At 59.1% G+C, this 16,737-nt stretch overlaps 1 protein-coding gene and 2 pseudogenes across 1 annotated transcript; 1 reads left to right on the forward strand and 2 right to left on the reverse strand.

The window, feature by feature from the left end:
- LOC137464098 (uncharacterized) overlaps positions 1-16,737 on the reverse strand; it is a 1,364,046-nt pseudogene that overhangs the window by 760,367 nt on the left and 586,942 nt on the right.
- Positions 473-12,697, forward strand: LOC137464086 (zinc finger protein ZFP2-like; annotated as a pseudogene).
- On the reverse strand, positions 13,745-15,936 carry LOC137464087 (class II histocompatibility antigen, B-L beta chain-like). The gene is given in 5 exon segments (XM_068175397.1): positions 13,745-13,839; positions 14,249-14,461; positions 14,464-14,511; positions 15,094-15,360; positions 15,849-15,936. Coding segments are annotated over 5 exon segments (711 nt in total).

Raw genomic sequence — 16,737 nt, forward strand, 5'->3', positions numbered from 1 at the left:
AAGAGGAGGAGGGGGGGAGAAGAGGAGGGAGGGAAGGGCAGGGATGAAGGGGACATTGGGGGTCCCGGTGGCAGCTGCCGGCAGAGGCAGCCTGGAGGAGCAGAGCCCTGTGTCCCCCAGGAGCCCAAAGTGGGGAGCCCAGAGAGGGGGGAGTGCCGCCATCAGCGGGACCCTCAAGAGCCTGGAGAGGGGAGCCCGGGAGCCCAAAAAGCCCCGGCAGCCCTAAATGGGGAGAGCCAAGAGGGGGGAGCTTTTGGGATTGCTGGGACTCCCAACAGCCTGGGGAGGGCGGGCAGCGAGGAGAAGGGGGACCCCCAATCCAAGCGTGACCCCCAGCAGCTGGGACGGGGGGGAGCCCCAAACAGCAAAGGGGAGGGAGCAGGGACGGGGAACTCCTGGGAGGCTTTTTCAGGGCTGAATCTTGGTGTTTGGGAGGTTTTTATGGAGCCCAGGTGGCCAGGGACTTCTAGAGATGGACTCGGGCAGAGGGACCTTCAGACTCAAGGTGCTCATCCCTTGTTTTCCCCAGACCAGGATTTCCCATTCCCAGCCCCTGGGAGGCGGCGAGGAAGAGGAAGACCCTGTCCTTGTCTTTGCTCCCCCAGAGCAGGAGCTGAGGATGGAGAGCAGGGAGGACAAATCCCTGCAGCAGAACCTCGTGGAAGAGGCTGATTTGAGCGGCTCCACGACACAGGAACCCAGCGGGAAGGAAAAGCCCTGGAGATGCCGCACGAGGACAGGCTGCAAACGCAGATCGCGGGGATCTGAGGAGGAAAGACCCACCCTGGGCCAGGGAGGCAGCCGGAGATCGAGCCAGAGCTCGGAGCTGGTGGTCCATGAGCAGCTCCATGATGGGGAGAAGCCCCACACGTGCTCAGAGTGTGGGAAGAACTTCAGGAGGAGCTCACACCTGATCAGGCACCAGAGGATCCACAGTGGGGAGAGGCCCTACGAGTGTAGGAAGTGTGGGAAGAGCTTCAGGCGGAGCTCCCACCTGATGAAGCACCAGAGGATCCACACTGGGGAGAGGCCCTACGAGTGTTCCAAGTGTGGGAAGAGCTTTAGCCAGAGCTACAGCCTGAACGTGTACCAGAGGATCCACACTGGGAAGAGGCCCTACGAGTGTTCCAAGTGTGGGAAGAGGTTTCAGACCAGCTCCCATCTCCTCATGCACTATCTGGTTCACACAGAGGAGAGGCCCTTCTGCTGCCCCGACTGCGGGAAGGGATTCAGGCAGAAGTCCCACCTCATCAGACACCAGCGCATCCACACCGGGGAGGGGCCCTACGAGTGTCCCCAGTGTGGGAAGAGCTTCTCCAGCAGCTCTACCTTGACCAAACACCAACGGAGCCACCGGTAATGGAAGCGCTGCGAGTGCCCCAATGTGAGAAGAGCTAAACTCCATCCCCCACTGGAGGACCCACATTGGGCACAGCCCTGGTGACCCACATTCCCTGTGATCCACGTTGGGAACACACCCGGCTGCTTCTCCTTTCCTATTGACCTTAATTTTTTTCTCTTCTCAATTTAACTGCACTCCAAAAGCCAAGAGGCATCGATCTTTCCCCTCAAAACCACTCACATGCCACTGAAAACCACTGAATTTTAACCCATAAAGGCTCAATCCCACCTCAATTTGCTTGTTCCCACCTCAAAAATCTCAATCCCACCCAAAACTCACTCGATTCCACAACCTCCAGAGTGAGATGGGGTTGGGAGGAGATTAGGAGAAGTGGGATCCCAGTTTGGAGCGGTGACATGGGGACTGTGTGGGGATGGGTGGCTGGGATGTATCTGATAGCAAATAAAACTTTCAGACTTACTGATTTCTTTGCCGTTCATTTTCAGTCCGTGGCAGTTCTGTCTGCAGAGCGCCGCCTCACAGAGTGTCCCCTCACAGTTCCCGCCCTTGGCCTGGCCACGCCCCTTTCCCCTCACGGTTCCCGCCCTTGGCCTGGCCCCGCCCCTTTCCCCTCACGGTTCCCGCCCTTTCCCCGCCCCTTTCCCCTCACGGTTCCCGCCCTTTCCCCGCCCCTTTCCCTTTACGGTTCCCGCCCTTTCCCGCCCCCTCCCCTCACGGTTCCCGCCCTTTCCCCGCCCCTTTCCCCTCACGGTTCCCGCCCTTTCCCCGCCCCTTTCCCCTCACGGTTCCCGCCCTTTCCCCGCCCCTTTCCCCTCACGGTTCCCGCCCTTTCCCCGCCCCTTTCCCCTCACGGTTCCCGCCCTTTCCCCGCCCCTTTCCCCTCACGGTTCGGCCTTCGGGAACGGGGGAGGAGGAGGAGGGAGGGAGGAAGAGGCGCAGCGGCAGCCGGGAGCAGCCGGAGGAGAGGAGAGAAGGAATCGCGGGGCCGTGGCGCTGCCAGAAGTCGCCGCAGCCCCGGGAGCATCGCCCCCAATCCCGCAGGTGCCCGGGGAGGGGGAGCTCGGCCCAAATATCCCGGGGGGTGCCTGGGTTGGGGTTTTTTGGGGGGGATGTTTGGAGCTGGCAGGGCTCCAAAGCCGAGCCGCAGCTGGCCCTCGGGGGACATCGGGGGGTCCCCGGGAGATGTTTTTGGGTGGTCCCGGGGCCGGCAGTGGCTTCTCCCAGTACGAGCCCAGTTCGTTACAGTATGAGCCTGGTAACTTTCTCTCACTCCCTGCAGGATTCCAGTCTCTCCCAGTTTGATCCCAGCTTATCCCGACCTGTCCCGGCTCCATACCCGCTACTTCCGCGGGCTGCCAGGGCTGCGGGAACGGGGCACCGAGGGTGTCGCTGCTCCTGTTAAAGGAGGAGGAGGGAGGGAAGGGCAGGGCAGGGATGAAGGAGGAGGAAGAGGTGCAGCTGGAAGGAGGGAGGCGTGGGGAAAGCTGGATTCAAGGCTCTTCACTGACTTCTCATTGTCCTGCTCGGAGCTTTTGGAGTTTTGTGCCAGAAATCTCTCCCCTCCCCCACTCCCCCACAGGGCTTTGGGGCGGTTTTCCCTTTTTGGGGGAAATCAAAGCGATGCGCTGATGCTCCGAATTAGGGGGCAGGAGAAGTGGGGCTGCTGGGCTTGCCGCAGAGCCGGAGGCAGCGAAGGCGAAGGCGCAGGGCCGGGAAAGCCGTGTCGGGAGGTGCGGAGCAGTTTGTTGGTGCTGCAGATCGATGCCGGCCCGGGCCCGGGCCCGTTCCAGGGCTGTTCCTCATCTCCGGCTTTGCCCTCCCACAGCCCGGGGGGCCCTGAGAGCGCGGGGCGAGGCTGTGCCGTGTGCAGAGCCCGCCCCTCGCTGCCATTGGCCGCTGCTGCCGTCAGTCGCGGTTCTGGCGCGCTGATTGGTGAGAGCGGGGCGAAGCACGGCCCCGCTGGCGGCCTGAGGGCGGCCCTGGCTCGGCAGCGGCGCCATTGGCGGAGCGTCTGTGCGGGCCCGGGAGCGGCGGCAGCGGCCGGAGCGCGGGGAGGCGGCATTGGCGGAGCTCGGAGGCGGCCCCGGCGCAGGTGGGAGCCGCGCCGGGTTCTGCGGGGGCTCGGGGCTCAGTTTGTAACCAAGAGTCAGGTGCAGCTGAGAAGGCTCCAAGCGCCTCCTTCCAGGCTGACTCTGCAGATGCCGAGGCTGCTCTGGGCTCTGCCAGGGCTCTGCTGGGGCTCAGCTCTGGGCGAGGCTGGGCCCGCTCTCCCCTCACATTGCTCCGGGCAGCTTAGTCACACAGGGACAAGGAAGGGACACGTCAAGGGAGTTGAGGTTTAAGAGAGTTTTTATTCAAAAAACTGCCATACCAAACAGGCTGTCATAAGAACCGTAACAAACAGGCAGTCCTAACTAACACAACTAACTAGCACTACTAACTACCATAACTAACTGGCACTGCTAACTACCATAACTAACTAGTTGTCCTAACTAACTACTGTAACTAAATGCTGTCCTCCAGTGCTTCATCTCCTCCATTGCTCCCTCAGTTCCTTTGCTGCGGTGATCAGAGGGGTCAGGCTGGAGAGAGGCTTGGCTGATGATAAAAATGGGTGCTGCCCAAAGAAGAAAAAAGAAAGAAATGAACCGTTACTTTCCAGAGTCAACTTCCTCACAGGCTCTGTTGCAACAGGACAAAGGGAAATGGTCTGAAACTCAGGAGGGGGAAGCAGGCTCAGATTAGGTCTGAGGCAGAATTTTTTTAGCAGGAGAGTGGGGAAGCACTGACAGAAGGTGCCCAGAGATGTGGGAGGTGCCTCCTCCCTGGGAACATCCAAGCTCAGGTCAGGCAGGGCTCTGAGCCACCTGAGCTGCTTGAAGATGGCCCTGCTCGCTGTGGGGCCCCAGGTGCAGATGACCTCGAAAGGCCCCTGCCAAGCCAAACCAGGCGAGGATTCTGCTTGCTTTGCGTGTGGAAAGCAGCGAGACCGGAGACCATCGGAGGGGGCCCCACAAGAAAACCCCTCCCTGGCGCTGCTGCTTCCCCTGCAGCCGCTTGGCATTCACCTGCAGCAGCTCCTGGGCAGACCAGCGCCGCTCCTCGTCCGGCTCCAGGCTGCACTCGAGGAAGTCCCGCAGCAGAGCCGACAGGCGCCTGGGCTCCTGCAGCTGCGGGGTCCCGTTCTGCCGGATCAGAGCGCGAGCCTGCAGGAAAAGCAAACTCAGCGCTCTGCCAGCTTCCTTCCCACCCACAAGTGCTCACATCGACCCCGGCTTCCCAGCCCCAGCTCCAGGGGCACTTTCCTCCCTGGCAGAGATGCTGCTCACAGCTCATTTTTCTATGCCAACCAAAAAACCCAAACCCTGGTGCTGCCACAGCCATTGTAAAGAGCTGGTGCACTTGCTTCACATTTTCAGGTCATCCTCACAGCCAGAAGAACTGCAACAACGTAAATCCCAAAGCAAATTGTGTCTGGAGACTGCAGAATATGTGTCTGTGTTGAGACTCCAGTCCTCTGGGAATTCCCTTCCCCATGTGCAGAAACCTCCAGCTGCTGCTCCCAGTGCAGGGTCACCCTGTGCTCACAGGCCTCTGCAACCACGGGAGAATTGGCCTCTTACCATGGCCCTCGTTTCCTTGAAGTAAGGAGGTTCTCCTTCCACCATCTCGATGGTCACAATTCCAAAGGACCAGATGTCCACCTTGGGGCCGTAAGGAGAACTGGTGACAACTTCTGGGGCCATCCAGTGAGCAGTGCCCACCATGGAGCTGCGCTGGTCCTGCTCAGGGCTGAGCTGAGCGCTGAGGCCAAAATCAGCTGAGGACAGAAGCAAACACTGTCAAAGGCAGCTGGAATGAGGAAACCAAGCACAAAGACTCCCCGCTCTCAGTCTGAGAATGCAGCAGTGAAGTCAGCTGGAAAAGTCCTCAGGGCTGTAGCCAAGGAAAGATGGAACTGAACTGGACCCTTAAAGAAACCCTCAGCTTTCGTGCAGTCACTTTTACTGATTCCCTTGCAGATTTAGATTCCAACTCCTGCCCCTCTGGGAGGGCCATTGCCAGAGCAAAGGCACCCCTGACAGCCTGCTCCTCTCCTGAGCTCTCTGCAGGGGCAGCCGCTCTCAGCTGGCAGCAGGGGCCGGGCAGTGCCCCCAGCAGCCCTTGTGGGGCTCTGGCCGTCACTGGGAAGCAGCCCCACAGTTGCACCCCGGGAGCGCCGTGCCTGGCCAGGAACACCCACCCAGCTTGACAGAGCCGTCCATTCCCAGAAGGATGTTGGAGCTCTTCAGATCTCTGTGGATCACCCGGTTCGAATGGAGGAAATGCAGGCTCTGCAGACACTGAGAGAGAACAAGAAACACGAGGGTAAAAACCAATGGCCGGAATATATCACACAAGAAAGGACAGTTTAGAATTCTGCCAGCAGCGACTTTGCTGTGACAGGCCAGGAGTGCAGTGCAGACAAGCTCCAGGCAAACGGTTCAAGGCAAAGCTGAGAACAGCACATCAAATCCAAAACAGACAGAGAGTGCCACAACAGCAGGAAAGAGAGCAAGAACAGAGTAGAAGTGCAGTGCTGCTGGCAGGCCGTTCACTGCAGGGGCTCTTTCTTCTCCAGCTCATAAAAACAACAGAGAAACAAAGCCCTGAGCATGGAGCCACTCCTGCTCTCACGCCCTCTTGGGAAGGACCATCGTGTCCGAGGCATGGCAGTCACAGGCAGGATCCCTCACCTCCCGACTGACGGCTGCTATCTCTCCTTCAGCCATGCGTGTCTGTCTGACAACGTCCTGCAAAGTTCCTCCATCCATGTATTCCATCACCAGCCAGAGATCTCCATCAACAAGGAAGCTGGAAGAGGAAAGCAGTGGCATGGAGACCAATGAGCAGTGCTCAGTTCCCCCATGGAAAAGCCTGGAGTGGAGTTTTGTTGCCAGGTCACTTGTCAATGAGGACAGAATCCGATGGAGAGACATTCCTGCCAGGCTGCACAGCCCTTGGGATCTGCACAGTCTAAAGGAGGCGACCCCTGTGAGAAAGGAGAGGCCTGAGATGTCCAGCAGGTGAAAAATGCAGTTTAGCAAAGGCCCAGATCAATGTGGAACCACAACACTGGCCCCCAGCTGGTTCAGCTTCTGAACTCATCAGTTCCACCCTTCCCTGCAGAACAAGGCAACACAGCTCCCATGGTTATCCAGGGGAGGAGGCTGGGCAGCACTTGGGACAAAAGGGGTCAGAAAACCTTTCAGAAAGTCCCTTCAGAAACAGGCAAGGCCAGTGACAAATGGGCAAACGAGGCATTTCTGGGAACAAGAACCTGGTCTTCCTGGCATCTGCAGCAATGGGAAAGGGCTGGGAAGAAGAAGCCAAGGGAAATAATTTCTGCTGTGGTTTACCAGCACTTGCTGTAAGACACAGGAAACAGGGTCAACTTGAAGGGAAAACCAAACCAAAGCAACAAAAGCACATGGAGGGAGCGAACTGCCAGGCTGTTGTTTTGGGAAGATACGGCTGGGTCAGGCATTTTCAAATCAGGCTACAGACTACGGATGGCAGGAAAGGTTAAGGCAGGGCCCGGGCACGGGATAAGGCCTGAAGCACTCACCTGTCCAAAGAGCTGACAATGTTGGGGTTCTTCTTGTTCTTCAGGAGCAGGAGCTCATTCACAGCTCGTTCCCTGTTCTGCCCTCTCAGACTCATTTTCTTTATGGCCACCTGAAGGGACATTGCAGACCTTTAACTGGAGGAGTCTGTGGCAGGAGGCCGCAGCAAACACGGAGCGAGTCTTTTTGGAGCGACGGAGCCGGGCTGCGCCAGACTGTCTTGGGATGGGACACCAGAGCTCAGCAAGTGCCATTCCCACAGCCCATTGCTCTGCTCGCTGGGGGCTGCTTACAGGACACATGGCCAGAGACATTTGGCCTTGCAAGCTCTGCAGAAATGGCCCCTCAGCTGTCAGCCTCCAAGCTCTAACCACATTCTCTGCACCTACAGTTTTCTCAAATCGCCTCAACATTCATTATTATTCAAACACATTTTGCAAGCAGGAGGTAATTCTGGTTCTGTGCAAACAGAGCAAAACAGCTGGGAACCCTTTAGCAGTTCTATGGGATTGGGTCATGATTTCAGATGCAACTGCTCTGGTTAGGATTGCACAACAAAGCAAACACACACATCCATTGCTCAGGTGATCCCTGTCACAGGCTGTCACTGATCCCAGAGCCAAACACAACTGCAGCGTTTAGGAGAGAGCTTTGCTCTGGACATCCATCTTCTCATTTCTCTCCCTCTCTCTCTGTGAACAGCTGCAGTGGAACTAATACCCCAAACTGAGCCCAAGCAGGATCTCTCCCTCTTTAGGCCTTGAGGTATCCTTTGAAGATGAAAGGCAGGATGGAAAAACTGCTAAATAGTAATCCTGTCTGAGGCTGGGGTGAAGATAAATTGGGCCTCAGTCTCCAGCACTGATGCATTCCCACTTTTAGATATGAAGACCAAGCCAGCGTGTCCTGCTCTGACAGACACCGCTGCCCTCCTTGCATTCCTTTGGGCACTTCAGAAGGACCAAGTCTGTCCCAGCTGTGCTCTGCAGGCAGACACAGCTCTGCCTGCAGAGGAGCAGCCTGTGCAGGAAAGCTCTGCTGGCCCCCAAAGCTGCAGCCACAGCTCCCAGCAGAGGGGAGAGCCCTGGAGAGCTGCCAGACGTGCTGGGCGTGTTGACACTGACCTCTCCTCCAGTGGCCCTGTTGAGTCCTTTAGAAACGGTTCCGAAAGCCCTGGAGACAAAACAGCAGAGAAGAAAGAAGCAGCGCTTTAGGCCCTGGCAGTGAATGCCAGCCCAGACAGGAGATCTCTGCTGCCTGCAGCGTTCACAAACACCTGGGGGCATCGACCCTTCCAACAACAGTGCAGCAGCCACCAGCCCTCTGCCATGCAAGGTGTGCCAGAGAAAACTGAGACCCGACACCAAGGAATTGGGCTGGAGCAAATCCCAAATGTCCACGCTGCACTGCTTTACTTCAAAACCTGAAGTGAGCAATGGGTATCTAAAGAACTGGAAAAGAATGCATTCCATCCTTTTCCGTTTCCTGCCTAGGCAATCAAATTCCAGGGACAGAAGATCTTCCAGGTCCTGCTCCTTGCTGCAGGCAGGACACTGCCAGCCTCAGGGGCCTTTGACGGTGCCTTCTGAGCACAGGTATCAATTCTGATCAGGACTGAGGGACAGCAGGATGGCGCCCCAGTGTCTGGAGGTGTTTGGAGCTCTCCTGACTTCTCACTTGATCCTGCACCAGCACAACACCTGGGCCTGCTTGTGCAGAAGTAACTGCCGTGCACTTACCCTTGGCCAATCTGCTCCACTTCCAGGTATTTCTCGGCAGGCTCCGCCAGGCTCACGGTGTTCCCTGAAAGAAACCACGTGGAAGATGCTCCCTCCCAGAGTGAGACCCCGCCTTGCAGCAGAGCCAGAATGCAGCCCCCCTCCCTGGGGCCGTCAGCCCCTTGGTCTCAGCTGGGGAAGGACAAGAAATGACCCTGGCACATTCAGCTGCAGAGCAGCACTGGGTGCAGCTGATGCCGAGACACACACACAGCACCCTGCTCTGGCACACAGGAACAGAGCAGACGTACTCAGCTGCATCAGGCACCACTCCCCTCTCCCCTCTGGCTGCAGGGCTGTGCTGCTGTCAGAATGTTCAGCCCAGGATCCCACAGCCGAGGGAGGTTCAGTGTCCTCTTCCCAAGCACAGGGAGCTTCTCCGTCCTCTTCCCAAAACGCTGCAGGTTCGCCATCATCTTTCCAAGCCCGGGGACCTTCACTGTCCACTTCCCATGCTGCGAGAAGTTCACCCTCCTCTTCCCAAGACACAGGATGTCCTCTGTCCTCCTCCCACGCCGGGAGATGTCCACTGTCCTTGTCCCACACCGCAGGAGCCTCGCCGTTGTGTTCCCACAGCGCAGGATATTCGCCCTCGTCTCCCAGAGCAGCGGGAAGTTCATTGTCATATCCCGGCACTGAGGGATGTTCACCATCGTCCCCCGGAACAGCGGGAAGCTCACTACTGCCTTCCTCCTCTTTGGCCTCCTCTTTGGAAGCAGAGGGAGCCAGAGCAGGTGCTGGTGCCGCTTTTGTGCCCTGTGGACAGACGGCAGCGTGAGGGACGGGAAGTTCTGCATCAGTTATCACCTTATTTACCCTCAGCTGCACATCCAGCTGCACTAAGCAGAAATTGGGTTCGGAGCTGTTCAAACTAACAATGGGCTAAAGTCCACATTGCCCCTTATTCTTGGGAATTCCATATTCCACCATGGCTTGAGCCAGCAAGCAATGCTCTGCCTGCAAAACCAGACCTGCAGCTCTTCATAAGCTCTTCAGCAGAAAAGGAGAAAACTCCCAGGGATCCCTTTGCTGCTGCAAGGACACTGGCAGGAACTTTCCTTCAGCCTCCCAGGCTGGCACTCGGCTGCCACATGCCGAGCTCACAACTTGCTGCACAATTCCAAACACCAAAGGTTCCTTTCCCACTCACCGAAGGAGGAGCTGCTCGGGATCCACTCATGAGGTGCCCTGCAACGGGAGAGGGAACATGAACCAGATGCTGTCAGGAAAACAACTGCCTGTGGTGGGAAATGCCCCAGAGCAAGGCAACCCCGAGAGAGCATTTTGCTTTCACAGCGTCCCTCCAGGAGCCACAGTCCCTTCCCACAGCAAGAGAACAGCACAAAATACTGGGCTGGGTCAGCTCTTGGCTGGACAGGCAGTTCCAGGCTCTGCTGCCACAGACTCCCCGCTTGAGGGAACAGAACCCCCCAGGGCTCATTGCAAATGCTGTGCACGCCCTGCTGGCTGCAGACACCCCCTTTTCCAGCTGCAGCTGCTGCCAGGACCTCTCCCAGAGCAATGGTGTCTTCATGGCAATTTGGTTACAAAGTCAGCTCAGGCCCAGAGGAAGAACAGCAAGCACACAGCAAGCCCAAAGCCACAGCACCGAGGGAAAACCTCGACTTACGTGCCAAGTGGGTTAAAAAATACCCCGCATACGCCACAGAGTACAGCGTGCAAACTGCAGCAGCCACGTGCTGGATCATTTTGGCTGTGCTGCACACGTCTGCAGACTGTAGCCCTGCAAGCACAGAAGGACACCCGTCAGGGCTGGGCTGGCTGCTGAGAATGCCTCGGGCAGGAGGATCCTCCGGCAACGAGCAGTGCCCAGAGCCACTCTGGACACTGAGGCCTCCGTGTGCCACAGCAACGGGAACACCTCGGGGACGTGGCAGTGCTCCTGTGACATCACAGCAGCAGCTCACGCAGAAACCGCCTGGAAGGTTCTCCTGTGTCACAAAGGAGCACAAAGAACCCTCCCAGGGCACAGCCTGTTGCCCAAAGGATCCAGGAGGAGCTCTGAAAATGCAGCAAACAAGGACACCCCATAGCCCAGCCTGAACACTGAGGAGGAACAAGGACGGCACCAAAGCAGAGGAAACATGACCTTTAGTCACTGACACTTCTGGCTAAAACCAGCAAGCCGTGTTCCATCTGGGATCTTTGTTCTCATTCTAAAAACAAGCAAGGTTCTCCACTCTAAATATAGAGAAGGCAGGAACTGGGCAGGAGGTGGAATGAGGAAGGAGGAGGAGGGAGAGGGGAAAAGTAGGAGCAGGAAGAGGAGGAGCAGGAAGAGGAGGAGCAGGAGCAGGAAAAGGAGGAGAAACAGGAGGTTCCAGTGCCCCCTGTGGCCGCAGCACCCTTGGCCCCGGGACCATCGCCCCCAGCTCATCCTGCATGTGGGAGGGGAGGGGGAGGTCATCCAAAATCTGTCGGGGGGTCCCTGAGAGGGTTTTTTTATTGGGGTGTGTTTGGAGCTTGCAGATTGTGGAATTGAGCCCCAAATATCGTCTGGGAGGCCCAAATAAACCCTGGGAGGGTTTTTTCTCCGTGTGTGTGTGTGTGTAGGTTTGGATCTTGCAGGACCCCAAAGCTGAGCCCCTTGGGGGGATCTTTGGGAGTCCACGTGGCCATTGCCCAGGGTCACCAGGGGGAGGACATTGGTTCTGGGGACATCCGGGGGAGCAGAGGAGGGGAACCCCTGGGACCCCCGGAGTGGGGGGAGCAGAGAGGGGTGATCCTGGAGCTGGGGGACCCCCGGCTGGCTGGAAAGGGGGGGAGCCTAGAGAGGAGGGACCCCTGGGACCCCTGGGACATCAAAGTAGAGCATCAGGGCAGAAGGGACCCCATGGACCCCCAAAAGCTCCTGGATCATCCCTAAGCAGGACGCCAGAGAAGGGGGAACCCCTGGAACCATTGGACCCCCATCATCCCAAGGGAAGGAAACCTCTGGAAAGCCAAAAGTGGAGAGATCAGAGACAGGGAACTCCTGGGAGAGTTGTTTTGGGCTGAACCTTGATATAGTGGAGATTTCCATGGACACAAGACTCCTGCTGAATTCTAGGGATGGACCTGGGCAGGGAGGAACCTCCAGTCCAAGTTGCTCTCCTCTTGTTTTTTCCCCAAACCAGGCTTTGTCATTCTCAGGGTGTGGCTGGATGGAGGAGGAGGAAAAGCCCCGGAGATCCTGCAGGAGGAGGGGCTGCAAACCCAGCCCAGGGAGCTGTGGGGAGGAAAGCGCCCCCCTGAGCCAGGAAGGCGGCCGGAGATCCAGCCGGAGCTCAGAGGTGGTGGAGAAGCCTCATGGCAGGGAGAAGCCCCACAAGTGCTTGGAATGTGTGCAGGGTTTCAGCCGAAGTTCCAGCCTGATCCAGCACCAGAGGATCCACACTGGGGAACGGCCCTACGAGTGTGGGGAGTGTGGGAAGAGCTTCAGACAGAGCTCCAACCTGATCCGGCACCACAGGATCCACTCTGTGGAACAGCCCTACGAGTGTGGGGAGTGTGGGAAGGGTTTCAGGGACAGCTCTGACCTGATCCGGCACCAGAGGATCCACACTGGGGAACGGAACTACACCTGCTTGGAATGTGGGAAGAGCTTTGGACGGAGCTCAGACCTGAGAAGACACCAGCGCATCCACACCCGGGAGAGGCCCTACGAGTGTCCCCAGTGTGGGAAGAGGTTTCACACCAGGTCCGATCTCCTCCTACATGAGCGGATTCACACAGAGGAGAGGCCCTTCCGCTGCCCCGACTGCGGGAAGGGCTTCAGGCGAAACTCCCACCTCACCAGGCACCAGCGCATCCACAGCGGGGAGAGGCCCTATGAGTGTGGGGAGTGTGGGAAGAGCTTCTCACAGAGCTCAGACCGGACCCAACACCAACGGAGGCACCACTAAGGGAAGCCCTGGGGGTGCCCCGAGTGGGGGAAGAGCTTGGAGTGAGGGCAGAGCTTCATGGTCTTCTCCAGCTCCATCCCCCATGGGAGGATCCGGGCTGGATGATCCCCAGTGACCCCCATTGGGCAGAGCCCTGGTGCCCCGGAATGGGGAATAAAACAGAGAGGAAAACATTGGAGCTGATAAAGGGGCCAATATCTGAGGCCTGACTGAGCAGCAACTGTGGGAGACACAGACACAGTTTAAGTCTCCCTGGGCAAGAAGTGACCAAGCAACCTGTTGTGAGACTTTGTGATAAGATAATGTTCCCAGGTGCCGTGATGTCATGAAGAATGTGTAACCAATGGGAAATTGTTAGCAAACATCGAGCCCTATCTGAGCACCACACAAGTAAAACCCTGTATAAACCCCTGGTACCCTCAATGAAATTGGCTTCTGGTCTAAACTCGGCTGTCCCCGTCTCTCCATCGTGGATAAGCCCTGTTGTGGGTGATCCCCGTTGGGTGGGGGGAAGGTGTTGGAGGGATTTCTTTCCCTTCTCCTTGTGCTGCTGTGTTTGGTTGGTAATAAATTCCCTCCGTGTGCCCAGGCTGGGTCTGTTGTCCCCGTGCCGGTGCTCGGGGCGGGATCTCTGCCGTTGCTTCTCTCCAGTCCCGGGCCTCTCCTCAGCCAATGAGAGAACGCGATGGACAAGAGTCAGCCAATCAGAGCGAGCGGGGCTGATGACTCACCAGTTGCCGGGCAGACCCGCAGCACCCAGTGTTCCCCACCTGGACCCCACCCTCCCTGCCCAGTCCCGGCCCCCGCGTGGGGTCCCCCCAAGTCCCTCCCCACTGCCCCCCATAACCTGGGCTGGGTTTAACTGGGAAGCTTTACTGGGAAGACTGGGAGCAGGCGGGCAGGGGCAGAGTGACAGCAGGGCTGGGGGGACACACGACCCCCCCAAAATCAGCGTGGGGATGGAGCGGGGGGTCCCGGCCGGGCCCGAGACCACGGGGAGGGGCTGCAGCCGGCGGCGGCTCAGGAGCTCTGTGTGCAGAGAAAAGGGGGTGACACCGGGCTGGGGGCCCCGGGGAAGGAGCACACATGCTCCTAGAAGCTGAGCCCCAGCACCAGGAAGACGAAGCCTAACTCGGAGCCCCCGATCCCTGCCAGCATCTTGCTGTGGGCGGCATCCAGTGGCATCTCTGGGGGGTCTGCAGGGGTATGGACCCCCCAAAACCTCTCAGACACCCCAAACCCTCTCCCAGTCCCTTCCCAGCCTCACCAGGACTCACCCTGACCCCTCCTAGTCTCTTCCCAGCACAACCAACCTCATCCCAACCTCTGCTTTTCCATCCCCAATCTCCTTCCAGCTCCTCTGGACTCACTCCAATCCTTCCCAGTCATACCCAGCACCCCCAAACTCCCTCCCAGTGTCCAGCAGGACCCCCAGAACCCCATCCCACCATCCCCAGCATCCTTCAAACCACTTCTCAGCCCTTCCACTCCCCCAAGCCCCTCTCCCAGCTGAAACCAGGCTGTCTCCAATTCCCTCCCAGTTGCTCCCAGCACATCCCAGTGGCTCTCTCAGCGCCCCCAATTCCTCCCCTGTACCCCAATGCCAGCTCAGGGGGTGCTTCAGGCTGACGTGCTCCACTTGGCAGCTGCAGGTGAGCCCGTGCCAGGGGGGTGTTTCCGGCAGCACCAGGAGCTGGTAGGTCCAGTCCTTGTTGGGGACCATGTCGGTGGCCACCACAGAGAGCTCCTGCTGGCCCTGGAACCACCTCAGCTGGGTGTGGGCAGGGTAGAAATCCATCACGGAGCAGCCCTGGGCTGGGAGATCGAGGGCACCAGCGAGATGGATACGCTGGGGGGCACTGGGAGAGAGCGGGAACCGACGGGGGTCAGCTGGGGGGAACTGGGAGAGAGAGGGGAGGGATGGGGTGGCCTTGGGAGGGATTGGGAATGGACTGGGAAGGACTGGGAATGGACTGGGAAGGACTGGGGCAGCACTCAGCGAGATGGGAGGGGATGGGGGGCACTGGGAGGGAGGATGGAGGTCTAGGAGTGAACTGGGAATGAACTGGGAATGGACTGGGAGGGACTGGGGCGGCACTGGGAGGAACTGGGAACGAAGTGCGCGGCACTGGGAGGCCGAGTCCAGTGCGGGGCACTCGGCGCTGCGGGTCTGCCTGGCAACTGATGAGTCATCAGAGACACGCGCTCTGATTGGCTGAGGGGCGGCAGCACCACGCTAGGCTGAGATGGACAGCCGGGAGGCACTGGGAGAGACTGGGATGGACTGGGAGAGCCACGGGGGTCAGTGGCAGGGACACAAGGTCTCGGGGATGGGCACAAGGAGGGCTGAGGGCTCTGGGCCGATTCCAGGGAGGTTTTGAGGGGCTCCAGGGTCATTGCCAGGGCAGGGCCCGAGGGGACACGCTCTGCCCCGCGCTCACCTCGGCGCTCCGTGAGGAACGGGCTGAGATACTCGTGGTTGTACCGGCACAGCCAGTCCGCCGCAGCCCTTTTTTGCTCCATAACGTCTGGGTCGCTGTTCCAATACCTGGCTGCTGTCTCCCCATAGGGGGTGAACCCCCAAAAGTGCCCCACGTCGCAGTCGAACATCGCGTACTGCTCCCGATTGTAGATGAACCTGCTCAGGTACCTCACCTTCTCCGTGCCGTTCATGAAGTGACACTCGGACTTTCCCACGTACTGGAACATCCCTGTGTGTGCAGGACACAGGTCCGGGGGTGCCCCCCCAGCAGCCCCAGAGCTCCGGGATCCACCCCGGATCCCCACTCCGCACCCCCTGTGCCCCAGGGCACCCATGGATCCCTCCTGCCCGAGCTGCCACTTCCTCTTTTCCATTCTTCCCCCATTTGCCCTTCCACATCCTCTCCCCTCCGACTTTCAGCCTCTCCCCAGATGAGTTTTGGGGTGCCATTTACTCCTTTTCCTCTTTCCCAACCTTTTAAACACAATTTCCCAAAAGCCAAGCCCCGCTTCCCGCTCAGTTTTGGGGTCCTACCCTCCCCTTTTCCCCATTTTCCCACCCTCTCCCGACCCTTCCTCACCTGCCCCCAATCCTCAGCCCCTCCCGCTCTTCCTTTCGGGGTCCCCTCCTCCTCCTGCCCCTGCAATTTCGGGCTCCCACCGCCCCCTTTTCCCCATTCTCCCCCCTGTCCCACCGCCTCCCGCCCCCCCCGCTCTCCCGAGAGCTCCGCGCCCGCAGCCGGGGGGGCTCCCAGCACCACCAGTGCCACCAGTACGGCCCCAGCTGCCGCCACTCGCCCCATGGCCAGCGCCGCCCAGGGAGCACCGGCCCCAGAGCGGCCGCGCTGCGCTGGCAGCACCAGTCCGGAGCAGCGCGGGCTCAGCAGCGCCGCGCGCTCTCATTGGCTCCGAGCACTTTTGGGCACCGATTGCCGAGGCTCTGCCACACAACCGATGACTCCTCAACTCCTCGCGCTCCCATTGGCTGCAGCGCGTTTTGGCTGCGTTTGGATTGGCTGAGCGGTTCCGGGACGCTGCAGCCCCGGCTGGGGCTTTTCCAGGCACGGGGAGCCTTGGGGCGCTGCGCAGCTGGGAGCTCAGCTGTGCCCAGAAATGTGTGCCCGGCTGCGCGGGGTCTCAGGGGTGCCCGTGGCGAGGGGTGACGCTGGCCCCATGCCAGGCACCCCCCAGAGCCGCTCTGTCCCTGCCCCCCGCAGCCGCACAGGGACAGAAAATGGAACCGAGGGTTCCTGCCTGGGAACAAGGAGCGGGAGAGATCCCTCAGCAAATCCGGCACGGGCACAACAGACCCGGCCCGTACACAGGGAGGGAATTTATTACCAACCAAATCACACCAGGACAAGCAGAGGGGAAAGAAATCTCTCCAACACCTTCCCCCCACCCAACCGGGATCACCCAGAGCGGGGTCACCGGGGCTCTGCCCAACGGGGCTCACTGGGGATCATCCAACGTGGATCCTCCCATGGGGGATGGAGCTGGAGCAGCGCACGAAGCTCTTCCTGCACTCGGGGCACTCACAGGGCCTCTCCCTGGTGTGGAAGTGCTGGTGAGTGACGATCCCTGAATTGCACCTGAAGCTCTTC

Source organism: Anomalospiza imberbis, chromosome 36 (genome assembly GCF_031753505.1).
Source record: "Anomalospiza imberbis isolate Cuckoo-Finch-1a 21T00152 chromosome 36, ASM3175350v1, whole genome shotgun sequence".
Classification (NCBI taxonomy): Eukaryota; Metazoa; Chordata; class Aves; order Passeriformes; family Viduidae; genus Anomalospiza; species Anomalospiza imberbis.